The 27,285-nt window shown below is 43.1% G+C and overlaps 1 protein-coding gene across 2 annotated transcripts in view; it reads left to right on the top strand.

The window, feature by feature from the left end:
* Positions 1-26,980, top strand: part of ddx59 (DEAD (Asp-Glu-Ala-Asp) box polypeptide 59) — a 31,562-nt gene extending 4,582 nt beyond the window's left edge. Inside the window, exons 3-8 of one of the 2 annotated variants that reach the window (XM_034180010.1) lie at positions 2,551-2,679; positions 2,829-2,918; positions 4,365-4,616; positions 7,845-7,997; positions 24,601-24,729; positions 26,617-26,980. In XM_034180010.1, the coding sequence (XP_034035901.1) occupies positions 2,551-2,679; positions 2,829-2,918; positions 4,365-4,616; positions 7,845-7,997; positions 24,601-24,729; positions 26,617-26,877 (1,014 nt within the window). In that variant the 3' untranslated portion in view covers positions 26,878-26,980. Of the gene's footprint in view, positions 1-2,550; positions 2,734-2,828; positions 2,919-4,364; positions 4,617-7,844; positions 7,998-24,600; positions 24,730-26,616 lie in introns of both variants that reach the window. The other variant, XM_034180009.1, reaches the window with a different exon arrangement.
* Positions 26,981-27,285: the final 305 nt, after the last annotated feature.

The raw sequence follows: 27,285 nt of genomic DNA, 5'->3' as shown, positions 1-27,285 counted from the left end.
GACTTTCTTTAAATTACCTTTAGATAACCACAGCCTGATTAAAAAAGATTGCTAATTTGATTAGACAATACCTTTTATAACTGGCTCAAATTTCAATAGATATAGAGACTAAATAAAAGGCATCCTAGAGCTGATGCATACTATGCACACTGTTATATAATTGTGCATGTACATACATGTCTAATGGTGTTTCTGACTATCCATGACACTCATCACTGATCTTCACCCGTTTATATGGGATCGGGTCACGGGGGCAACAGCTCTACCAGGGGACCCCAGACTTCCCTTTCCCCGGCCACATTGACAACCTTTGACTGGGGGATCCTGAGGCGTTCCTAGGCCAGTATGGAGATATAATCTGTTCACCTAGGCTGGGGTCATCCCCGGTGTGTCCTCCCAGATGGGCGTGCCTGGAACACCTCCCCAGGGAGGTGCCCAGGGGGCATCCTTACCACATGCCCAAACCACCTCAGCTGGCTCCTTTCAGTGCGAAGGAGCAGTGGCTCTACTCCGAGCTCCCCATGGATGACCAAACTTCTCACCTTATCTCTAAGGGAGACACCAGCCACGCTCCTAAGAAAGCCTATTTTGGCCGCTTGTACCCGCAATCTAGATCTTTCGGTCATGACCCAACGCTCATGAGCATAGGTGAGAGTAGGAACGAAGATTGACCAGTAGATCGAGCGCTTCACCTTTTGGCTCAGCTCCCTTTTTGTCACAACAGTAAGGTAGAGCGAATGCAACACCGCCCCTGCTGTGCCGATTCTCTGGACAATCTCATGCTCCATTGTCCCCTCACTCATGAATCAGACCCCGAGGTACTTGAACTCCTTCACTTGAGGCAAGACCTCATTCCCTACCCGGAGTAGGCAATCCATTGGTTTCCTGCTGAGAGCCATGGCCTCAGATTTAGAGGTGCTGATCCTCATCCCAGCCGCTTCACACTTGGCTGCAAACCGATCCAGTGAGTGTTGGAGGACACAGGCTGATGAAGCCAACAGGACCACATCATCTGCAAAAAGCAGTGATGAGACCCTGAACCCACCAAACTGGAAACCTTCATCCCACGCCTCTATATCTTGTCAATGAATATCACAAACAGGATTGTGACAAGGTGCAGCCGTGGCGGAGGCCAACCCCACCGGAAATGAGTCTGACTTACTGCCGAGCCCCCGAACACAGCTCTTGCTTTGTGAGTACAGAGATTGGATGGCCGAGAGAAGGGACCCCCTCACTCCATACTCCCGCAGCACCTCCCACAGTATCTCCCGGGGTACCTGATAATACGCCTTCTCCAAGTCCACAAAACACATGTAGACTGGATGGGCATACTCCCAGGCACCCTCCAGGATCTTTGTAAGAGTGAAGAGCTGGTCGTTTGTTCCATGGCCAGGACGGAACCCGCAATGTTCCTCTTCAATCAGAGGTTCGGCTACCAGCCGAACCCTCCTTTCCAGCACCCTGGAGTAGACTTTACCAGGGAGGCTGAGTAGTATGATGCCCCTGTAATTAGCACATACTCGCTGGTCTGTATATGACATCATGATTTCTGTGTGACTTCATTATGAGGCCATTGATACTAATCAATCACAAATATTTTGCTCATCAATATATATGCTTTAGGTCATCCATCTAGGTTTGTGCCTATTGAGATATACAAAAAAATGTTGTTTTTTGGGGGGAGGGGTGTGTTTTTGACAAGCTGAACTTCCTTAGCTGCCGCAGAATGTACAGAATAGGAACTGAACCAGAGAACAGCAGGACCTAACTTGGTATCAGTGCTGATGCAGTGCATCCAGAAAGTATTCACGGCACGTCACCTTTTCCGCATTTTATGTTACAGCCTTATTTCAGAATGGAATAAATTCATTTTTTCCCTCAAAATTTTACTATCACATATAATGACAACATGAAAAAAGATTTTCAAAATTTTTGCAAATTAAATTTTTATAAATTAAAAAACTAATAAATCACATGTACATACATATTTCACACCCTTTACTCAGTCTCAGTTTCTTGCCAGTGCAGTTGAGCATAGGTGACCCTGCTCCTATACTTTGTTTCATTCAGCGTATGGGAGGGTTTTCTGTTTTGTTTTGTTTTTTCCTTTCTTAAGGGTCATGTTGCATGTTATTTAATGTCCAGATTAACAACACAAGTATTCATGATTGTAAGTGTGTCCATGCACATGCTTTAATAATTAGTTGTCGCAGAATTTTGAGGAAAAAATTTATTTCATCCATTTTGGAATAAGGCTGTAACAATGTGGAAAAAGTGAAGCGCTGTGAGTAATTTCCAGATGCAATGTATGTTTTGTTCTGCCTCTGAGGAATTCAGTACAGATTGCTGGAAAGGCAGGCTAGATTAGATTGTTCTCAAAATGTCAGATTAAACTACAGTAATTTCAATTTTTTTTTTTTTTTTTTGGGGGGGGGGGTGATCAATATTAAAAGAAAAAAGTATTTTATTGACTGGGATTTACAAAGTGTCTTTTGGTCAATTGGGGTCTGACTCTTAATACTGTGTATTGGAAAGCTGTTCTTGTTTCAGAAACCTGCAGACGGTGTGCAAAGCCCTGCGTCTCTCATCCTGACTCCCACCAGGGAGCTGGCCATTCAGATCGAGAAACAGGCCAAGGAGCTGGTGATGGGCCTCGCCAACATGAGAACCGCCCTGCTGGTGGGCGGCATGCCTCTTCCCCCACAGCTCCACCGCCTCAAACGCAGCATCAAAGTACAATCATTATTTTTTTAATTCACATTTCCCTGTCTCCTATTAAAATTTTTGTCTCTCCAGCAGAACATATTTTTCTTCTTCTTCCTCTTTAGATTATTATAGCTACTCCTGGGAGACTCCTTGAGATCTTGAAGCAGAAAGCAGTACAGCTGGACAAAGTGAAGGTTGTGGTGGTTGATGAGGTATGAGAATGCTTCAGATTTCTGGAAAATATTTTGAGCAACATAAAGCAATGCTTCTCTTAAAGTTTAATAAAGCAAAGCGAAGTAGCTCTATAGGTCTTTTACTTGCAAGACTTTGTAAACATTTAATGTACTGCAGAAAACCTTACCATTTGTGCCGTCTGTTTTGGTAAAATTTGAATATAAAACAATAAGGAGCTCAAAGAAAGTGTAACATCCATGGCTGATGTGTTTGACCTAGAGTTAAACAAATATTTATTTATTTATTTATTTATTGTGTGATTTTGTGATGCATATGTGGTCTCTGTGGCGTTGACCTTTGACTTTTTTTTCCTTGACTAACATGAGTGTTTTGTAGTAACAGAGGTGTATTTGTAACCGCTTCCTTGAAGAAGCCATTCTAAATGAGTTTCAAGGTCACCCATGGTCAAAGGTCATGTGACCAAGAGCAAAGCCATATATTGCTTCTTGTTAATGTTTAATAGTAAGCATAGGTGTGTCTTTAATCATTATTCTGGAATATCCATTCTAAATGTCCCCTGTACTCACCGGTCACTTTATTAGATACATCTTGCTAGTACCAGCTTGGTCACACTTTTGCCTTCAGAACGTCCTTAATTCTTCATGGCGTAGATTCATCAAGGTGTTAGAAACATTCCTCAGAGATGTTGGTCCATATTGACATGATAGCATCACGTAGCCACCCTTTCAACTAGTCTGCCCATTCTCCTCTGACATCATCAAGGCATTTTCATACTTACTGGATATCTTTTCTTTTTCCGACCATTGTCTGTAAACCCTAGAGATGGTTGTGTGAGAAAATCCCAGTAAATCAGCCATTTCTGAAATACTCAGACCAACCTGTCTGGCACCAACAACCATGCCACGTTCATCATCACTCACCTTTTCTTCCCCATTCTGATGCTCGGTTTAAACTTCAGCAATTTGTCTTCACCACATCTAGATGCCTAAATGCATTGAGTTGCTACCATGTGATTGGCTGATTAGCCATTTGTGTTAATAAGTGATGGAACAGGTGTACCTAATAAAGTGGCCAGTGAGGGTAGATTTAAGCATTAAGCTCCTATTTTGACCTTAGCCTGTGACCTTGATTTTTAACTTATTTTTCTCCAAATCAAATCTTTTTGTCAATGGGTGACCCTCAATCATTCAACCTGGTTTGGTCAAAATCAGGTTAAAACTCTTGAAATATGTTGTTCACATATGCATTGACGGACATAGAGGACTGAAAACAATACCCCCACATGCACTACCTGTTGGCGTAAATTTATTTTTACTAAATATTTTGTAAACAATTCTAAACTCATAGGAGAATTATGAAACGGTGACACAGTTCTCCATCTTCCTTGGTGTTTGTTTATCAGGTGGTTTTGAAATTGATTCAAGTTCAAAAGCTGAACATGCTTATGATGATGTCTCCTGTAGGTCGACACAATGTTGAAAATGGGTTTCCAGCAGCAGGTACTGGAGGTTCTGGAGCACATCCCCGAAGTGCATCAGACTCTGCTTACATCAGCCACCATCCCAACTGGGACAGAGGAGCTGGCTGCCAGATTGGTACATGAGCCTGTTCGCATTGCCATTGGAGCGAGGAATCAGCCGTGTGCCAATGTCAGGCAGATTTTGTTGTGGGTTGAAGAGCCCTCCAAGAAGAAGAAGCTATTTGAGATTCTCAATGTAAGTAAAACATTTCTTGGGCTTTTATCATAAAAATCACTTGAAAAATCACTTTACACTGATTTCCACTATGCAAACTCTTTTAGTAGTCAGAACTTTTCTTAGAATTCACATCCTCTGATGAGAGTATGGAGGTATTTTGTTAGTGACAAACAGAAAACAGGCTTTAGCTCTCTTTCAATTATTCATGACTTTTTCACTCACTGCTAAGCAAGGGCGTAGGTTTGGTCTCAGCTTTGGTAGGGACAATACCACCCCCCTGCCCACCACCACCACCACCCCCTAACCCACTCATACCATTAGACGCACAAGTACAGCATAATACATAACATATGACGACATAATGCTGAATAATTTAACACTTTATTTACATTATTAAGTGTGTAGGCAGACAAAGAAATAGCTTAAATAACAAACCCAAAATCACGAATCTATTCTATAGGCCTACACCTGAGAGAACAAGACAACAAAAAAAAATACTTGTGGAGCTAACAAAAAAAAAGTTTTTGCAACCAAGATATATAATCTATTCTCTTCATCATGCAGTTGTAGGTATCTGGCAACCTAATTTGCCAACAAAAAAAGGGCTTTACAATGATATATATGGTGTATTACGGTAAACGTAAGCCTGTGATGTCATAACGCAGAGGAAAAACACGGAAGTTTCACACTAGTGCGCCGCTGATTCTCATTACCGTAAGTTCTCATGTAAGCCCTCACGCTGAAAAATTTCAACACTGACAGCAAGCCAAGAACCCGTGCTTTCCAACAGTATGCTATATGTTGCATATATTACGGTAAAGTGCGTTCGGTGACTTTTGAAACGAGGGAAAAGTATGAAAAAGAGCGCAAAAGTGACAGAAAAGTACAGAGACAGACAGCAAACATAAATGTAGTAATTTTTGAGGAAAAGGCAGGGTGTTAGTGTCATTTGTGAAGGTGTGTGTGCAGTTTATTTTAAGTGTGGCGCACAGCATTGTTCGCAAGCCCCCGCCCTTCTTGTTTTTCTGCACCGGAGCAGTGTTGCCAGATATGAAATATGAAACTATCGTACCAAAACCTCAAAATGATCGTATTTTGGGAGAAATTATCGTACACAAACAAAACGCATACAACGTAGCTATTTTAGCGGGGTTTTTTTTAATTTACAAAGAATTTTATGTCACATTTTTAAACAGTAATTATAGTAATGGGGAAACTATGGCACAAAAAGAACGCAAATGCACAAGCAAATGCACTACCAGACTAGAAAGATTTTTTTTTTTCTGTGAAGGGACACAAACGTGTTAATTACCAGACTAGAAAGAGTCGAATTCAACCTCGAGGTCGCTGTCGTCATCTGATGCCATGGACACTTGTGCAGATGTTGTTGAACACACAAAAAAATGTTGACACCTCCATAAGGAACTTTAACTTTTTTTTATTCTTCTTGTATATCTCTTTGCTCTTGTGTTTTGTTCGTTTGTTATTGCATTTGTTGAAATAAAGTTTCGAAAAAAAAAAAAGATGTTGGTTGGGGAATCTTCCTGTCACGGTAAAGATTGGATGGGAACTCATTACTTTGTATGGAGAGGGGGCGGGCTTTCAAATGACTGTCCCGGTCGCCCAAAGCCAGCATTTGATGTCGCCTGAGTGCAACACCTGCAAAATGATTCTTGGGTGTCAGAGAGAGATGCGTGTTTGGGCAACCAACTGAAATTATCGTACATATTGGATTTTTTCCCATTATTGATCGTACATCGTACAGAGGGCAAAACTATCGTACAAATACGATAATTATCGTACATCTGGCAACACTGCACCGGAGCCACCCATCCTCTGCGCTCTGGGACCTCCCACTTTACAAATTAAGCACTGCCTGCCACGAGATGCGCTTTGTTTACGTCCATGTGAGAAGAACGTGAGCTAATGAAATTGCAACATGGGTAACCCTGTCACTCTGGCACGTCGAAAACACAAAATGTGACGACTAAAATTATAGTATCAAGTTCGCAAAAAAATAGTGAATGATTTTGTTATATAAAAAAAATTCTAAATATTGGTAGGGACTATTTTGCCATCCCAAAATATTGGTTGTGACTTGTCCCTATGGTCCATATGCAAACCTACGCCCCTGCTGCTAAGGTGCACTGACAACACCGTGGGATTTCAGTGACTGGTTGCTGGAGGTGCAATAGTCCATATTTAGACAGACATTGCTGTTGTCTTGGCAACCAATCTGTAGGGAATGGGTGTGTCAAGAGATGTCATTCTACCCTATAAATGGATTTTACCATTTATCCAGGTCAGGTCAGCAAGGATCTGCAACAACACTTCACTCTTTGGAAGAACACATAAAGGGTAAAGTGGGTGTGCTCCTGGCTAAAAAGTCATGACTGCCATCTGCTGGTGTCTAGGTAGTATGTGACCGAACTGCATAAATACTGTGCTATAATTTCTTTCCTGAAATATGAATTCATTTGTAGCTAATAATTTTATATATCTCAAAACCCATCAGTCTTTATAATTTTTAAATTCTTATATTATTATATACAGGGTTTTTATTATTATTATTTGTTTCAGGTGGTTATTTGTGTACATTTTACATTGTGAGTTTTTTATTTGTATCTAACTATTCAGATTTGTACATCCATAAAGCTACAGTGTGTTGGATTTAGGGGTGTTAGCAGAAATGAAATATACATAGCATTCATAATCATCTGTTCATTAGCATCTAAAGTATCTTCAACAATGAATCAAAAGTTTTTTCATGATCTTAGGATGAGCTGTTAGCTACATTGGAGTGGGCCTCCTCATGGAGACCACCATGTTGATACAGTAGGCCAAAAAGAACATACTTACACACTTTTGCATTTTGCAGCACACCCAGAAGACTGGAGGAAAAAAAGAGGAGTCAGTGGTTGCTGTCTTCTGGATGCTAGTTCAGGTTAACAAGTTTGAGAATCTTCATTTATGTGAAATTGAGGATCATACATCTTGGTTATCAGAAGACAATGCAAAGGAGCAAGACTCACATCACCAAGAAAGCAAAAACATGAATGGGAAACAATATTGTGACTGGCGATGGTATAATGCAATCTGCAACCTCACCACTAAATGACACTAAAACTTACACACTGTCGCTTTAATCAGGAGATACTATCGGAATGTGGCTATATCACAGAATTTAAAAAAGCCATCTTAATAACAGCACTGTTTTTTTATTTATTCCCCCTTCTGGTTTCACAGGATGATAAATTGTACCAGCCTCCAGTAGTTGTGTTTGTGGACTGTAAAGCAGGAGCTGATCTGCTGTGTGAAGCGGTCGCCAAGGTGACAGGCCTCAATACTGTGGCAATCCACTCTGACAAATCTCAGTGGGAACGCAACCGCATCCTCAGGGTGAGGCCACACGTTTCATTCCCAAATTAATTTTATGGGAAAACAACAGACACTATCGTATTTGTGAGACTTTGAGGTTATTTAAAATGAAACTTCAACCTTATTTACCTGCAAATGTAGAAAAATAAAATATCGGTTGCAATATTACAGCTTGTTACAGTTACAAGGAAGATTGAAAATGATATTTATTTATGCCAATCAAGGGTAGTTGTTGAAAGGAGAAAAATAAAAATTTACCAAAATAATAGTTTATGCTCAGCAATTAATTATATTATATTATATCTGACATCTCACATTTAATCTGTAATTTTATTTATTAATTTTAATTTTTTGCAAACTTTCACTTGAGCTACATTGTACTTTTCAAGAGGGATATTCAAATGTAATATGACATATTATTATATGGCTGCAACACTATGCACGCTCTGATTGGCTGATTACTAGTCAGATATTTTCCCATATTAGACCGGTTTCCATGGGAATCGGTTTGCAACACGTATTTTTGTTACGAATCAGAAAGATAAAAGCACAATTAGAAAAACCAAGTCGGACATGAACATACTTCGTAAATAGTGAAACGGCATCAGAAAAAACACACGGATTGAAAGCTTACCAGCTAACAACTGGACCATCTGTTAGCAAGCTCTTCATGGAGGTGACTAAAGTGAACGAGCCCAACACCGTCAGCATATTCAGGTGATACTGTAAGTGTGCGTGTGTGTGTGTGTATATATATATATATATATATATATATATATATAGTCGTGGTCCTCTTTTTGGTCGTCTCAGGATGTCTTCTTTTAGATAACACAAACTAATTGCAAGTGATTTGCTAGAAAAGGACACAACACTTTGGAATAATTCAGCCTTAAGCAAGATAAAATGCACAGAGTTTTTAAGTTTATTTAAGCCTTCAACACAGAGCTTATACAAACTGAGTCCTCTAGAGAGACTGAATATGACAACCACGCTCATCTATTTATTGGAGACCCGCAGGCATCGCTCCTCCTTCGACTTTTTTATTTATTTCATTCCCAAGACATGGTTTTCTATTGGAAGCGGCCTCTAGTGAACCCTAAGCAGGTGTTAGGCCATTATTTCAATGTGACAAACGCTCCCATTAAAACGTGAAGGATTTACAACTGATTTTTTTAAAAGACCTTCGGCCACAGGTTCAGCTGGCCTGAGGCCCCCCGCACGTGGCCTGCAGGCTCACGGCCACAGGTGCAGCTGGCCTGAGGCCCCCTGCACGCGGCCTGCGGGCTCACGGCCACAGGTGCAGCTGGCCTGAGGCCCCCTGCACGTGGCCTGCGGGCTCATTACTGCTGGGATATCAGCCAACTTGGAAAGTACCTGACAGATCAAATGACTGATAGAGCCCTTTTTTTGGGTTGAACACCTGCTAGTTCAGCCAGAGGACATACAGTTCAGATCAGGACACTTGATAGTTCATCACAGTTCAAATAAGGACCTAAAAATTCTTCTACAGTCCCTCCTCTGGGACTCGAAAGAGTCCCATTACATCAACTATACTCTTGGGTTGTTTACTGACAAGACATCCTCATTTGTGCATTGCAATAAAAAATCACATTACTCAAATTACTGATAACTCTGGTGCGGATATGAATATAAGTGATACTTCACACGGTAAATATATTTAAGTGCAGGTGAACCTACATACTAAGGCACAAGGTGATCAATTAGCTGGATTATATCAACGCAAGGTGACATTCAGACATTGAGTTTTGGTGTAATTCAAGGCACTTAAAATGGCCACATAAAACAAGTTACATCAACCTCTTAATCATGGCAAAGTAAAGGCCTTACATTGACATTAGTGCAACCAATCATCTTCTGGCATCTATTGTCTCACTCAACCAGAGGCTCCAACCCATTATACTTGGTTCTACATATTATTTTGTTAAAGCGTCACACATTTATTTTTTAAATGCATCAAACAACCCTTTCGTTACCACTATTTAGTCAACCAATCAAGAAACTATTCTAAGGTTAGCGCAGCTATATCTAGTTAAATGATAAACACAATAAATGGTTTCCCTTCATGTCTGTCCTTAAGTCATTTGCCTTAGTCAATCATATAATGGTTTTCATTATAGGCCATTTCTCAACATTTTCCACTTTGTTTTTCTTCTTTTTCAGCTTGTTTTCTAATGCCCTTTTTGGCCAGACGCCAAATTTAGGCGATGCATGTCTCTAGAAGGCATGCTATAATTTAAGAAAAAGGGGTCCCTATGGTGCATCTTTACTACTAAATCTCCAAACACGCCGTGTAAGGGTCCCCTTTTTATAACTTTGCAATGTGATATCTATGTGTATGCATTTAGCTTTATCTGTGTTACGCAGATGATGGTAAGGACAGACATTTACCCGACCTTCGTTACTAACATATATCCTTCTTTGTTTTGTTTTTTTTACACTCAGATTTCTGAAACCAGTCCGCAATTCAAACTCAAGAACCAAGGTCATCGTCCGTTTTCAGTGCCATTACGTCAGTCCGCGCTCCTCAGCATTTACCCAGCATCTGAAGTTTTGGGAAAAGTTGGGGAATATGGGGAGGTTGGCCTTTCAGGGGTAGTGGGGGAAGGATCAGGAATTCTGGCTTTCAGGCAGTCGCGCAGTTCTCTGATGGATCTTTCCAGCTCCTTGTGCTGCTTGGCCAGGTTGTACAGGGCCCCCAGAGAATTCTTGCCCACATTCAGGGTGGTGGTGGCCAGCCCTAGGTGTTCCCTCTCCATATGCTCCATCATGCTGGCTAGCATGTCCATACTAGACTGAAGACCACACAGTTGAGTATGGAGGCCCTCCTGAGCACAAGTGATGTTGGCATTGTCACGGTGTATCCTTAACAGGTATGCAGCTGTCTGACTCAGTTGTGGCATGATTTCCTCAAATAGTCCATGGGGAATGTGATTTGTGAGGGGCAGGAGCTGCTCCAAGGTTTTTGGAACAGACTCTTGTGGAAGACAAAGCTCTCGAACCAAGATTGCCATGTCCTGTGGGGTGACCATGACCAGATTAAGGTTGTGCAGTCCAGGGGACAGGAAGTACAAGGGGGAAGGCATTTCGTGTGTGGGGGGAGTATTGTTGATGTCGCTCGGGCAAGTGGTTGGGACACTCTGGGCATTTAGCAGCCTGTACAAAGCTCCCCTCTGTCCTGGTCGGTGAGTTCGGCTAAGGTCCACCCCTGCTGATCCTCCTCCAGAGGTACTGGGCTGATCGGAATATCTCTCCTGACTTGGGGGTGGAAAGCTGGGGACAGGTCCTAGCAGTGAATTGGGTCTAGGATGCACTCGGGCGGTTGCTGCATATGGCCGACCTTGGCTGTCTCCCCTGGAGGGTGTCGTTGCCACTGGCACATGTGACTGTCTCCATGGCATCTGCGGAAGGGGTGTGTTCCTGAGTCCAAAGGGTCCTTCAGGTGATGGTGGAGTCCTCGGGCCGACTCTTGCTGCAGGCAGATTCTGTGAAGCCGTCATCGCCAGGTGCTGGAACGATGAAGATCCTTCTGTTGCCAACTGGTTTAGCTGCTGGATGGATGGCGGCTGTGGCGACCAATCATGGCTCGACCGTCCCTCCAGTATATCCTCTTCTCCAAACAGTTCTGAGAGTCCAAGCAGACTTGATAGAGGCAGATCAGGCATAAGTCCCTGATCAGGGGAGTCTGGTCTCTCAGCCATACTCCTGTGTCCTATTAATATACATATACGTTCATTATTACAGCTCCATGTCATTCTTTCAGATACTGTCTATCCTATCCCTCATTGTTGTGGGTGCATGTGTGTGAATGTAAATGTGCGTGCATGTCTTCTTCCTCGTCTACAATATCACCAAGCATGGTCCATCCCAGTCCTCCCTATCTGGGGTATATGCCACAATATTGGGTAGCTGGGGGCTGTCGGGGAGGATAATTGGTATTTCATCCATTTCCATGTATTCTGGTTCTCTGTCTATTTCGTTTGTGCTTTCTTCTAGGGCTCGGACGGCTAACAGTGGGAGCTGTCCTACTGTGGATGAAATCAATTTATTGACCAGAAATTTTATCAAGGGAATACCACAACATATTACCAGCAAGACCGCCACCCCTGTTAGTGCCAAGATTACACCTATCTGATATAACCAGTCTTTCCATGATATCCACCCTCTCCTTAGAGCCCCAAACAGTGAAAATAGTGGGCCAATATTCATTCCATTCCCTACAATGTATCCAGAATAGTCAGTTTCATTTCTCCCTCCTATGGAGTTACTTAATAGTTCCTGTTGCATCTCTTCAAGTGTGATTAAGAGCTCTGTCAAATTTCCGTCTTCCCCTGTACGCATGGGAATAGCTGTGCAACATTCGGTGGCTTTGATCATAATACAAACTCCTTGTTCATCAGCCATCATCATCTCGATAGCTAATCTATTTTGCATTGTCATTAGCGAGGTGGCGTGCAGTTGTTCGGTTAAGGCTCCTACAGCTGCCAATGTCCAATTCAAATATCTTTGTTGATTATACCACAAGTAATTAATCCACTGCACCTCCTGGAACCTAGAACGGACTTTTGGAGTAACCCCGAACAGAGCCAATGCCCATCCCCATTTATCCCCGTCTTCATCTGCTTTAACTCTGCTACTGTCTATGGCTTCTAATTGTCGGGGTATCCCTTCTGGTATCCCGTTTCTTACTGTGATGTTGTAGTCTGTTTTAAACATCATTATTCCTCTTTTCTTACGAAGTTTCTGTGGCATGGGTTGTATTGAATTTGGCATTTCAATTACTGTTATTGCTCCTGTGAGCATCACAGGAGCACAAAGGCCTTTCCAATTAGGGGACAGCGATGACAGGAGTTTCCTTTTTTGTCCGCATATCCAAAAGATGTCAGCCAAGGGTACCGTTCCCTTAGCTAAATTTGGAGTGGATACCCATGAAGCATGGGTGAGATTCAGTCCAATTACAGACCCCCCTGTGGCCGGTACTATTTGTTCACACTGTATGCCTGCTGCTGGCAGAGTGTGACAGACGGTAATGTTCCATGCTGTTTTGGCCGGTTTGTATTCTTGCTGCTGTTGCATACACTGTATGTGGTGTTTTGACTGGGTCGTCCCTACCTGCCAATCGCTTATGTATTGTGCTACTAAGCCTTTAGCTATACAGAATGGGTGTATCATCCCTTTCTCTATTTTAATCATAGGTGGAACGGTTCCTTCTGTACTTAGAGGCACTGGACAAAGTTTACTGTCGGCAGCATATTTTTCATCACCTACTGCCATTTTCATAACACATTGTGTATAGCATTCTGCTTGGTCTGAGTTATGTTGGGGGCTCCTATAACAGTTGTTGATATCAGGTAGGGGTTTAGCCTGAGGTATCACACCCTTCCGGTGACAGGCTATGCACGGCTTTTCACTGATCTGCCTAGCCGAAAATTTCAACCATTGGTAAAATAGATTTGTCTTCAACCCTTGTGTACGGGCTAGGTCTGTACTGGGATCCCATCTCCCTAAGTGACTGCTTGTTTCTAGGCTTCTAATTGTCCTCTTTTTCCTTGGTTTGATTTTTACCCATTTTGTGGCTTCATGTACTGTAACAGTTACGTCTTGCTTGGTTTCCCTGCATCCTCTTTTATCACAAATTACCTCTATGTTGAGTGTTCCCTCCTCTTCACATTTGATGCTAATGGATTTGCCTAATATGTAATCCCACAGCTTTCCCTGTATTCCTATGTTCTTGTAGGCTTTTGATTTAATGTATACCAAATTATATGTTTTTGCTGTGTTTAGAATGCCTTGTTTAGCTGCTATTGCGGCCATGGCCACGGCACAGTCCATTGTATGTTTTGGACGTCTATGTTCTCCCATACTAACCACCAGTAGTATTGTCAATCCCTTAAATAATTCCTTAATCATTGTTCTGGTGACTGTTGAGATGTACTACTAGATGTGCTACTGAGTGAGCCGTCGCTAGATGAGCTGTCACTAGGGATGTGTGGTGTATCTGTGCTTTGTCTGGGTTGTACTTCCTGCGGTTCTTCTGTCAGTAAATCTACTGAGTTGCTGTCCGAGTCTGATGTCTCCTGTGGCCTGTCTATCTGTCGGTCTGTATTTCTGTCTGTCTGTTGGCCTGCGTCTCCAGTTGTTTCTGAGTCTGCATCTGAGTCTGTCGCTGCTCTATCTGGCAGGGATCCACTACTCTCTGAAGCTGTGCGTCGTCTTTGTTCAATCAGTCTCTGTGAGCGCCTTGGCCGGTGTTCGCCTGGCTGCAGGGAGGCGTGGCCTTCCCTCGGTGCTGCTTCTGGCTGCAGGGAGGCGTGGCCGTCCCTCGGTGCTGCTGTAGGGTCTCTGGCTTCTCTTGCTTCCCCCCTTGGCCCGGCGGCTCTGCCAAGACGAGCTTGCCGAGGCCGCAGGGGCGCTGGGCCACCAACCCTACAGCAGTGGTTTAAATGAAACCAAGTGTCCTTACCGTCTACTTTGACTGCTGTACGTGAGGCAAGAATAACTTTAAAAGGACCTTCTTGGCGGGGCCTGTCCCACTTCTTTTTGAACACTTTGACGTAAACCAGATCACCAGGCTGGATGCTCTGATTTTCAAATGGAATCTCTGCTTCTCTGTCTTCTGTAGCACCTTTGACCTGCAAAAAGATAGTTTTGTGTATTTGGGTTAACTGTCTCAGATAATTATGCCATTCGTCTTGTAGCTGCTCCAGCGATGGTCCTTCGTAGGGTCCTCTCAGGTATGGAATAGGCATCGGCCGACCTGTAAGAGCTTCAAATGGTGTCAAATGGGTTAGTCGGTTAGTTTGTGAGCGCATTGACAATAAAGCAAGCGGCAACGCATCCAGCCAGGTTAGTTTGCCATTGCTGTCTGCTATGATTTTTGCTAGTTTGTTCTTTAAAATGCCATTAGCCCGTTCCACCGCCCCATTTGATTGAGGGTGATAAACACACCCAATCTTCTGTTTGATACCCAATTGTTTGAATGTTTCTTGTGTAACCTTGGCTACAAAAGCCCTACCGTTGTCAGATGAGATAGTATCTGGAATGCCAAATCTTGGAAAGACATCTCGGCACAAGAATTTGGCTACCGTTTTATGGTCTTGATTTGCAGAGGCTACTGCCTCAATCCATCGGCTGAATCTGCATATCACTACCAAAACATATCTCATTCGTTTAACTCGATTTTCAGCTCCCATGTCTATGAAATCCATCATAAGATGTCTGAATGGCCCATCAGGGACCGGAATGTGGGCTAAAGGGGCTGTGAATGATTTCCGGACATTGTACTGTGCACATACCTCACACTCATTCAACAAACGGTCCACTGTAGCTGCCATATATGGTGACCACCAGACAGCTTTTAGTTTGTTCATAATTTGGACTTGCGAACAATGATCGGGTCTGTGGGCCCAAATGATTGCATGTCATAATAAATTGGTGGGTAACACAAAATGCCCATGACTACTGCGCCACAGCTTGTCCGCTGGCCCCTGACTGCGTGTCTCAATAGCGCCTCGTTTAACCCACATTCGTTTTTCTTCTCCACTGGCCCTACTTTGAGCCACTATCAGTGCGTCAAGTGAAACCAGTGGGGCACAATCTTGGATGGTTAGCAGGGGAAACATATTTTCCCCTTGTGCTCCTTTGCGAGCTGCGTCATCTGCTAGGTTGTTACCTTGAGCTATGATGTTATTATTCTTTTGATGACCTGCACATTTAATGATGGCTACCTCAGACGGTAATTGGAGAGCTTGTAACAGTTGGGAAATTGCTTCTCCATGAGTGACAGGGGTGCCATCTGCTCTCAGGAATCCCCTTTGTTTCCAAATGTTTGCATGTATATGACATACGCCATAAGCGTAGGCTGAGTCTGTGTAAATATTAACACGTTGATCTTTAGCTATCTGGCAAGCCATAGTTAAGGCTTTGATTTCTGCCAGTTGGGCTGAACAAGGCTGATCAATTCCTTCGGACTCCAGTAATTCAAAGGTCTCGCCATCCATGTTTAGTTTAACAATCCCCATACCCGCATGTAATCCCGCGGCATCCCGAAAGCATGAGCCATCCACGAACAGGGTTAGATCTGCATCTATGGCGTGATTATACAAATGTTCTCTGGCTCTCAAAAATTTCTCTGTCTCTGTCACACAGTTATGTGGAGTACCATCTAACGGTGTGGTCAATTTGGTGGCGGGATTCACCGTGTGACAACGTTGTATTGTTATTTCTGGAGCGGACAACACAACTTCATATCCAGTGCGTCTAGCTTGTGTTAAGACAAAACGTTGACTGGTTAGCAGGGCATGTAACTGATGTGACGTGTACAACGTTACTGCATGTCCCATGATTATGGATTATGCTTTTTGAAATGCAAAGGCAGCTGCTGCTAGACCCTGATAGCATGGTGGCAATCCTGTTTCAATGTTGTCAAGCTTTGTACTATAATAGGCCAATGGTTGTTTTCCTTCATTTGTTTCCTGCATTAGTACAGCACAAGCATATCCAGCTTTTTCAGTAACATACAAATGGAAAGGTTTCCCATAATCTGGGTTACCTAACGCGGGAGCAGATTGCATGTCTGTTTTTAGGGCCTCAAAAGCTCCCGTTGCCTCATCTGTCCAGACGAGGAGAGCTGCATTGCTTGTTTGCCCCACTGCTCTAATCATGGCACGCAAAGGCGCAGTTTTTATAGCATAATCACAAATCCACGGCCGACTGTACCCTGCCATCCCAAGGAATGAAAGCATCTGTCCCACTGTTTGGGGTTTGGGAGCCTTGATTATAGCCTCCACTTGGCTTGGGGCTATACATTGCGTGGTCCCACACAACTGTCTTCCCAAGTATTCTACTTGTTTGCAGAACTGCAATTTGTCCTTACTTACTTTATGACCTCCATCTGCCAATGCATGCAATACAATTAATGAATCTTTTTCGCACTGTTCTTGAGTCTCTGATGCAATAAGGAGATCATCCATATATTGCACCAATGTACTGGGTATGTCAAGGTGTTGTAAATCTTCAGCCAGGACTTTGTTAAAGATGGCTGGGGACAGGTTCAGTCCCTGAGGTAGCCGTGTATACGTTAGCTGTTGTCCCAGAAATGTGAATGCAAACAAATGTTGTGAGTCTGGGTGCACAGGCACACTGAAATAGGCTGAACACAGATCGATTACTGTGTACCATTTTGCTCCAGCAGGGATGCTTGATAGTATAGTATGCGGATCAGGTACTATAGGTGCATCCATTTCTATTATTGCATTGATAGAACGCAGATCATGTACCAGCCGATACTCTTTGGTATTGTTTTTAGGGATAGGGTAGATAGGAGTATTGCATGGGCTTGCAGTTTTTATTAAAACTCCAGCTGCCATTAGTCCCTTAATTACTGGTTTTATGCCTTCAATAGCCTGAGGTTTTAATGGATACTGCCTTTGGTGAGGCAGTTTTGCTCCCGGTTTTACTTTTATTTTTACTGGTAAGGCTGTTTTTACTAGTCCTACATCTGTTTTGCTTTTGGACCACACCACTGGTGGTATTTGCTCTAACAATTTCTCTTGTTGGGTCGATAACACCATTTGTCCCTCTGGTCTAGGATTGAGCTCCACTTTTTGAGCTATAGCCTCATCATTTACTTTTAAGTTAATTCGTACAAACTGCTGGTCTTTTGACAGATGTACTTGTGGACTTTCCATGTTTTGCCATTCTTCAACTTCTGAGGCTGTCTTTACCATTGGACCTAGGTCATGGGATTCGTACTTTTCTGAGACTAAAAGGGTCACATGAGGCGTGGCATTCGGCACTTGATACCATTGTTGTTCAGCTGAAGTTAGCTTGACAGAAGCTGCGGCCCCTTGGGGGCCTAAATAAATTTCTGTGGTGGTTATGTGAAACAGCCGTTGATTCATCAATGCATCCCAGCAGCATGCATAGTCAGTTTGTTCTTGTTTGGCATCGAACATCAGGGTGACATGTAAAGGTAAACTAGGTGTATATACTGCTTCATAGTGTTGTTCTGCCCAGGGCTTCCATTTTTCCCATTCCAGTTGAAGATTTGAATTTTCTGGTTGTAACTTCAGCCAGTATACCATGGGTTGCACAGGTCGGACCTTGTTTTCCATGTCCATAAGCACCATAATGTTGGCGAGTGCTTCGTCAGGAAAGTGTATTTGCAGTCCTTGATGGGTACACACTATCTGGGTTTGTAGCTTACATAAAATGTCTCTTCCCAGCAAATTCACAGGTGTATTTTGTGAGTATAACAGGGGTGCTTCAATTGTTTTTCCTGCAATCGTTACAGGAAGTGGGCGTGTAAAAGGTATTATTTGAGTTTTCCCAGAGAAGCCGATGGTCTTAATTACAGACCCAGAGAGGGGGAGATGAGCGCCCATTTTCCCTATGCAAGAGTATGTTGCCCCTGTATCCACCATGAAAGGGAAATCTCTGTTTTGTATATTAACGGTGACGGTTGGCTCTTCCTTAGGTATCATCGAAATAGCCAATGCCACCGTTTCCCCCTCTGTCTTCTCTAGGCCCCCCTATTGCCAATAGGCAGAGGGTCCAACCCAAGGTCGGGCCGGACAATTTCTCATTCGATGTCCAGGTTGTCCACAGCTCCAACACTCATTAGAGGGTTGATCCCCTATTGGGGGTGTTGATCCCATAGGCGGTCCCGCTTGACTGTTCCTGGGAGCTGAGTTCTGGAATCTGCTTCCAAATGAAGGTTGGCGAGATCCTCTTCGCCACCCTCCTCTTTGACCTTGAAAGTTCCGTGACTCTCCTCTCCACCCATGACTGTAGGTGGGTCCATTTCCGGGTGTGCCAGTGCTATGGTAGTGATAGTGATGCTCCACTGGTGCTGAGACTTCTCCTGCAGCAGTGCTCCCTGCTGCTCCCTGGGGGCTCTGTGTGGCTGTTACCACAGGTGCCTGTATGGTGGCAGCAGTGTTTGCCGTAGGGCCTGTGCTTGCCGGCTCAGAAGGAACAGGGGTCATCATTGGTGCCTGGGTCTTTGTTTTTTCTTTCTTGCCTTTGGTTAGTTCTCCCAACTGCATCTGCACCAATTTTTTCGTCAGGGATTTTGCTGCATCTTCTTCTTTTTGTTTTTCTTTCTTGTAGATTTCAAGATGGTGACAAATATGCTCAGAGTATAAAGCCCAATTCATTTTCGATAGTCCCACGACTCCATCTAGGGCTTTCTGAACCTCATCTGGTAGAGCCTTTTTTACAGTTATTTTAAACAGGATTTCAGTTGCTGGAGAATGGTTCCATGCATTTCCTGTTTCCTCCGCCCATCTCTTCTGGAATCGGTGCAGGAACTTCTTTGGGCACTCTTCAGGTGTCCACTCCTCATCATCCAATTTAGAGGGATCCAAGACCTCAGGGTACTTTCTTCTCAGTCCTTCCCACATGGAGTTTCTATAGCGATTAAAGGGGACTTCATCATGTTGATTAGTGCCCATCATCTGTGTTAGTCCAACCTTTCCTGCTAATTCTTCAGTGTCATGTTTTCCCATCACATGCATTAGCAAGGCTTTTATGTCACCTAAAGACAAGGTTACCCCTGCAGTGCCTTCTTCTAAGGCAGTTATCCATCTCCCAGCTCCTTGGGTGATGTCTGGCAGCCTGTTGGCCAGCCCCACCATGTCTGTCCAGCTCCATGGGGTATACACATGATGACCATTCCTGACCACCAGTGGGCATATGAGGTCTTCGTCCTCCTCTTCTTCTGTGGGGGCTCCATACTGTCTTCCAGATCGAGTGCAACTGACTGGTTCCAGGTGGTCCATCCAGTTAGTTATGTCCTGTTCTAAAGCCGCTATGTCTTTGGCTACACATTGTTGTCTTTGCCTGAGTCGGGCCTCTTTTGCACTCTCAATGATGATCTCACCAGAAATCTTTCAGGTGGGTGGCTCTATAATGTGATTCCCTTGATTGGGCGTCGATTGTTGTAATATTCTTCTTTCCTCGGCGTCCCTATGTCTTTGTATTCTTTCCTTCGCTAGCTGAAGTTGCTCAGCTAGTTCTTCATTATCTCTTCTGGCCAGATCCAGTGTGTCACAGAAGCTCTTGTGCCACTCTTTGGAACCTCTATAGCCTGAGAAGGTCCAGTCGGTTGACTTATGGTGGGAGGGGACGGTTTTCAGTGGACCTCGATGTGCAGGTGGAGACTTCAGGTCTTTCTCTCTATCTTCGTCTACCTCAGTGTTACTGTTATATGTGGCTCCCCCTACTGGTCGTGATGGGAAACCACTTACTTCTGGACTTGGAGACCTTGTATGATCCATCTGACAGATCGAGGACCTGTCTCCTTGTGGCTCCCGAGCTTTTAGTGTCAGTGTGAATTTGCCCTCCACATCCATGCCTTGGTCCTCTTCACAAGTTCCTAATACAAATTGTCCAGCTGTCCTTCCCATATCATGACGTTTATATGGGGGTGGCTCTGCTTCCCAGCTCGGTGCACTGGCTTTAGTGTCTTTGGATCTTTCCTCTGTCATTTTTTCTCTTTTCTGCTGTAGCCTCTGTGCTTCCTGCTTGAACAAGGCCAAAACTTCTTTTTCTTCAGTGCGTTTTTTGTTGTTATTCACGTTCTTCTGCTGATCTTTAATTTCTTTATTCTGTATTTCTACCGCAACTGCTTCACACATCACCGGATCAAATGATCCCTCCAAAGGCCATTGCCTGCCCCCATGTGACCTTTTATGCCACTTTTTCATACATTGGTTGGCCTTAATGCGTTTTCCTGGATATTTTCTTAGTACTAAGTCTAGCGGGGTACTTTCCCGACCTTGACCTTGAGAGTTACCCATGTAACCCTGACAAACACTATGTGAGATGTTTCTATGGTGTTCTGGTAGTCCCTCAGGGGCTGTCCTGATCCAGACCAATAGCTTGCTGGCTGTAACACCTGTTTTGTATTTTAAACCCTTAAAAGGATTACATTTCCAACTGTTATGCCCGTCTTCTTTTTCTTTAACTAAATATGAAAATTTACCTGTTTCCCACCGAACCTTCCTTGGGACCACAGTCAGAGTCAACCTAGGAAACAGTTCTTCACCTGGATCGGTTGGTAGTGTTATTAAATGATTTAATGGTATGCTAATTTCTTTATTAGGATCAGCACAAAGCAGCTCCAGCCACGGAGTTAAACCCTGATGCCACAGACGTCTTATCAGCAGCTCCCAATTAATTAGAGGGAATTGTTCTTTCTTTTGCTTCAGATTGATTACCTTAGTAATCTGCCATAATTTCTGATTGATCTCTTGTTCGTCCTGCCAATGTTCTGCTCCTACACTGTCAAAATAGGTCCTTTCCAGCCAAAAATGTGTCCTGATTCCCTGGGTTTCGATGTCTCCGTCAGTCAAGTAATGTTCTGGGAGTATTATTTCATCATCACTTAAGTCTCCCATCAAAGACTGTCCCAAGCATTGATCAGTCTGTCAGCTTTTTCACTATAATCTAAGCTTTAACTCTTTTGATTTATAACCAACTTTATTTATTTAATCCTCTTACAACCCTAACACTTCCTAATGTCTTTGCTCCCGACTATCTATTTTTCCTTCTAGTTTTCTTTCTTTGAAATAATATCTACCTTCTCTGTATTTACATAGCAGTCTCTTCTCCTGTCTTTTTCTTCACTGTCTCTGTTTCACACTTTCCTCTCTGCCTGTCATGCACCTCCCAAGTCCTTCTGTTGGGTCTAAACGTCTCCTCCTCCTCGTACTCTTTACATTAATCTTGTATGTCAGCCAGCCTGCAAGCCCTCACAGCTTTGCCTGCAACTCCCCGCTTACTCTCCGCTCTCCCACACACCAATCTTCAAAAGCTTTATACACAAAAATTATTAAAAACAACTTTCTATATATCTCTATCTAGACGTCTGCCACCCTTTACTCCGCAGCTTTAAACAACCTTTTTATTCACTTAACACCAATGTGTTCTGTTTAAGTGTGTATCGCTTCTTCATGTGAGACAGCTTCTCCGGCGCTGCCAGCAACTCATATATTATTTTTTAACAAGCCCTCTTTGAGCGTACAATATTTCATTTACTTCTACGCCTTACCGTGCCTCGCGTGCGTATCCTGTGCTTAATATATTATTTTTCACAAGCTCCTCTCTGAGCATACAATATTTCATTTATTTCTACGCCTTACCGCGCCTCGCGTGCGTATCCTGTGCCTTTCTGCACTTTCTTCTACTTTTTTCACTTACTGAGCTCCTCGTGAGCTTAATGTGCCTTTGCACTGAAAATACTCTCTTTTCTTTTCTTATAAAACACTCATATTACTGTGTACTTAATTACTTATTCTTCTCCCACGCCCCACAAGCGTGTATTTGGTGCCTTACTGCACTATTTTCTGCTTCATTAATTCTCATGTATTCTGCACTAACTCTTCATTCATTTTTTTTTTAATAGTTTTTCTCTTTTCTTAAAAAATGACGTCCTTTATTGAGCTCTTTTACTTACTGTTAGCTGTGCTACTTTGCACTTTTCTCTTTAAATCTCTTTATCACGTACGGTATTTCTACTGCGCCCCCTCAGGCGCTTATCTTGTGCTTCCTCTGCACGTATTCTCTGTTAAACTCTTTTTCTCACTTATTTCACTTCAGTCTCTGTTAAACTCTTTAAATAACCTTGTATTACCTTGTATCTATTTGTCAGTATACTCCCCTAAATTAACCCCTACAGCGCATGCTATCAGCCGGCACGTTAGTAACGAATTTCAACACCAATTATTCCCCAAGCATCCAGGTTAGTTCTCCATGCACTCTTTTCCGCACCAGAGTTCATGAACATTCCTGACCTTTCACTCACACAGACATTCTTTTTCCCGGGAACACACACACCTTCTGAGCATTTTATCTACAAGGCCTGATAATTTTCAATCTTATCTTTTTTAGTCTCTTATCAATTTTCTTAGTCCAGGTTCTTTTGGGTAAGAGGCAATTAAAAATATCACCTGTCAACTTGGGCGGAAATCCCGACTCACTCCTCCAGATCGTGCAGAAGTTATAAAAGGTTTCTGCTTACCTTTTAGTCGTGATCACTGTTATTTACGGTCTGGAGGGATGAGCTGGACCGTCCCAGGCTGCCGGAATGCCCCTGGACCCTCCTGGCTGGCTCGCCAAGTTCTGTCGTGGTCCTCTTTTTGGTCGTCTCAGGATGTCTTCTTTTAGATAACACAAACTAATTGCAAGTGATTTGCTAGAAAAGGACACAACACTTTGGAATAATTCAGCCTTAAGCAAGATAAAATGCACAGAGTTTTTAAGTTTATTTAAGCCTTCGACACAGAGCTTATACAAACTGAGTCCTCTAGAGAGACTGAATATGACAACCGCACTCATCTATTTATTGGAGACCCGCGGGCATCGCTCCTCCTTCGACTTTTTTATTTATTTCATTCCCAAGACATGGTTTTCTATTGGAAGCGTCCTCTAGTGAACCCTAAGCAGGTGTTAGGCCATTATTTCAATGTGACAAACGCTCCCATTAAAACGTGAAGGATTTACAACTGATTTTTTTAAAAGACCTTCGGCCACAGGTGCAGCTGGCCTGAGGCCCCCCGCACGCGGCCTGCGGGCTCACGGCCACAGGTGCAGCTGGCCTGAGGCCCCCTGCACGTGGCCTGCGGGCTCATTACTGCTGGGATATCAGCCAACTTGGAAAGTACCTGACAGATCAAATGACTGATAGAGCCCTTTTTTTGGGTTGAACACCTGCTAGTTCAGCCAGAGGACATACAGTTCAGATCAGGACACTTGATAGTTCATCACAGTTCAAATAAGGACCTAAAAATTCTTCTACAATATATAGGAATTATTAATCTCATTTGCTCAGTCTGTACGGGGAAATATCAGACATCACACTCGGTTAATAATCCTTTATTCTCTGTGATTAGTAGAGCATGCATAAGATTTATAGAGTCAGTGAGTGTGTCTGAAAAATTTCCATACTCTGGAAAAAACTACTGCATATTTAGCTGTACAATTTTTGGTTCTGTTAGATACAAATGAGGGCTAGTGAACCTCCTACTTTGGGCCTGTGGTATCTTTTAATATGCAAAGAGGCCATAACATATAGACCAGAGGTCTCAAACCGGTTCCAGAACAGGCTGAGAGGGTGCAGGTTTTCTGTGCAACCACCCACTCCAGCAGGTGATTTCACTGATTAACATCACTTTGAGCAGATGGAATCATTTAATCAGTGAAACCTGAAAAATGTTTGTGCATAACACAAAACTGTTAAAACAGACTGATGGAGCTGTTTGTCTTAACAGTAACTGTGGCCACCAAAACTCTGCAGTTAGAAATAAGGCTACACAACCAATTTAACCGCCCTGTCTGTATTTATTTTGTCATTGTGCATGTTAAAAGATGTCAACCACTCAATGGTCTCCAAATTGTTGCACCAAATGAACATGTCAGTTTTATCCATGGAGATGAATAAACAGGTCCTCATCTTGCTGTCATGCATGTTTTCCACTGAGCACCACAGAATTAAGTTCAGTTGCAAGTATTTTAAACAAACTGTCAATTAGTATTATTACTTAAAGTGTGACGCTTTGGCAAAACATGCCTGATAGTACAACGTTTGCTCTCATGTCCTCAGGGTCTTCTGGAGGGAGACTTTGAAGTGGTGATCAGTACAGGAGTTCTAGGCAGAGGACTGGACCTGGTCAACGTCAGACTGGTGGTAAACTTTGACATGCCAAACAGTATGGATGAGTATGTCCATCAGGTTAGTCATCTCTGTGCTGCCGGCGCAATCACCAAGTTCATACACAGCTTGCTTTATTTATTTATTTAGGTCATATAACAGTGTGAGTAATTCTCATTTATGTCTTTACTGCAGTGTACTTTTCAAACTGAGTATTACAGGAGTACTTATGACATTTAATTGAATTATATTAGTACCTGTAGGACCCCATCACACTATAAGTTGAGGTGTGTGTGTGTGTGTGTGTGTGTGTGTGTGTGTGTGTGTGTGTGTGTGTGTGTGTGTGTGTGTGTGTGTGTGTGTGTGTGTGTGTGTGTGTGTACATTCCATTACTACTCCAAGGTGCTTTGGCAAATTTACTGTCAACATGTGTGCGTGTAGTCTGACATCAGAATTGCCCTTAAAAGGTTTGTTTTGGCAAAGATCAAGGTCATGAGGTCAGAGGTTTGGGTTTATCTGTCTGTTCTCTTACTCCCACAAGGTCCTTTCTTAGTAACCGCTCATTTCATACAAAGTCATTCCAGCAGTATTCAAAGATCCTCCAAAATGACCTAGTACCAAAGATGTCCAGTTGTCACCTTAGGTCACTGGTTAGCATTTTCACTGGGAAAATCTCAGTGTCTCTGCCTAGACCACACACAGTACTCACAGTGTCTGTGTATAGGCTGACTATGATGTCCAGTAGCTTCTTAAGGATCCCACAAATTCTCAGGATGTTCCAGAGAGCAGTCCCATCAACTGAATCAAATGCTTTGTGAAAATCAACATAGGCTACAAAGAAGCACTGCCAATACTCACACATGCATTCTGTGAGTACCCACAGGACTACAATGTAGTCAGCAGTTGACTGCTTGGGCGTGAAGCCAAGCTGTTCCAGTCGGTGAGCAGCAAGTAGCTGAAACTGAATCATATTGAGAATGATCCTTGCAAGCACCTTCCGCGGCACATAGAGTAGTGTGACACCCCTATAGATGTTACAATCCATACAATCACCCTTTCCTTTTCAGATTGGGACAAGACCTCTCCTCCAATCTGAAGGGATGATACCCATCTCTCAGATTAAAACAAAAATTGTTTGCAATGCCAAGAGAACAGCATCTCCACCCACCTGAAGGAGCTCAGTGTCGATGGCACAAATCCCTGGAGCTTTCCCTGCCCTCAGGTGTTTCATGGCCTTTGCAATCTCACCAAGATTTGATGGTTCACAGTTGAACCACCAAGGTCACAGTTGCTAAAGGTCAGTCTGATAAATGGACTGCATTTATATGTAAGGGTGTAAGGGCACCCGATGTAAGGGTGCTGCCATGAAAGGCGCTTACTATACACCAGGTGCAACTTGGGGATTAAGGACCTTGCCCAAGGGCCCTTAGTGATTTTCCAATCAGGCTGGGATTTGAACCAAGGATCCTCTGGTCTCAAGCCCAACGCTTAACCATTAGACCATCACCTCCCAATCACAGACCAATCACAATGGGGTGATTGGTCCGTTTGTTAGCCTTTTGCTGATTTCTACCAAACTTGGCATGTCAGTGAAAGTTGGCTGTGAAATTGTTTTAAAATAATCATTTTGGCAAAGGTCAAGGAATTTGATCTTCAAACTGATTTTGACTTAATGTGACACGGGTTTCAGAATTACCCTTGTAAGGTCAACCAGAGGTCAATTATTTGGGAGAATGTCAAGGTCATTGAGGTCAAGGGTCATATTGCAAAAGCTGTTACTGTCTTCACGTTCAAGTGTACTGTTATCTACTTTTACATCTCGCTAGTCATAATAACAGTAATGATCATTTTGTTACTTGTTTTAATAATTAGCACCATATCTGGCTTGTAAATAATTACCATTTGCATAATAATTATGCAGCCGTATTGGTGCTATTCTTCATTTCCATTAATTTTCTTTCTATCTAGGTGGGCAGAGCAGGTCGACTGGGTCACAAGGGAACAGCCATTACTTTTCTCAACAACAATAACAAACGGCTCTTCCTGGATGTGGTGAACCGGGTCAAACCCACAGGGACCATCTTGCCCCCTCAGCTGCTCAACTCACCCCACCTCCACGAGCAGCAGAGGAGGGAAAGGCAGAAGGCAAAGGCAGGACCTGAGGACATGCTGGTCACCAAGAACAACCTCATAGACATCATAAGGAAACATGACCGGCGTAAGAAATAGCACGTTCTGTGTTCCACTGACTGTGCCTGCATCTCTTACATGTATTGCACCAAATATTTATTTTGTATTTTGTTTAGTATTAAAAAAATGTACATGTGATGTATTCTGAATTAATCCCCATTGTGTGTCATGTGATGATGTCATGAACTGAAGATTTCATGAGAGAGATGGTGGAGAACACTCATGACCTACCTCAAATGTGACAAACAAATATTGTTTTTCCCTCATGTGAGCATCCGCCTGGTTTCTCCTGTTTGTATCCACCACACGTCTCTTGTCGTTCCATCTGGTGAAGGCGCTGAAAGCTCTTTATTCACCCGTTCACACACTCCGATGTCTGAAGACATGCAACAAACCCATCTACAGCAGAACCAGTGAGGTATTTAAGGACCTTGAATCAGTTTCTTC

The sequence above is a fragment of the Thalassophryne amazonica genome, chromosome 10 (genome assembly GCF_902500255.1).
Source record: "Thalassophryne amazonica chromosome 10, fThaAma1.1, whole genome shotgun sequence".
NCBI classification, from domain to species: domain Eukaryota; kingdom Metazoa; phylum Chordata; class Actinopteri; order Batrachoidiformes; family Batrachoididae; genus Thalassophryne; species Thalassophryne amazonica.
The sequence above is the reverse complement of the archived record's forward strand: the minus strand, read 5'-3'. Positions and strand labels throughout refer to the sequence as shown.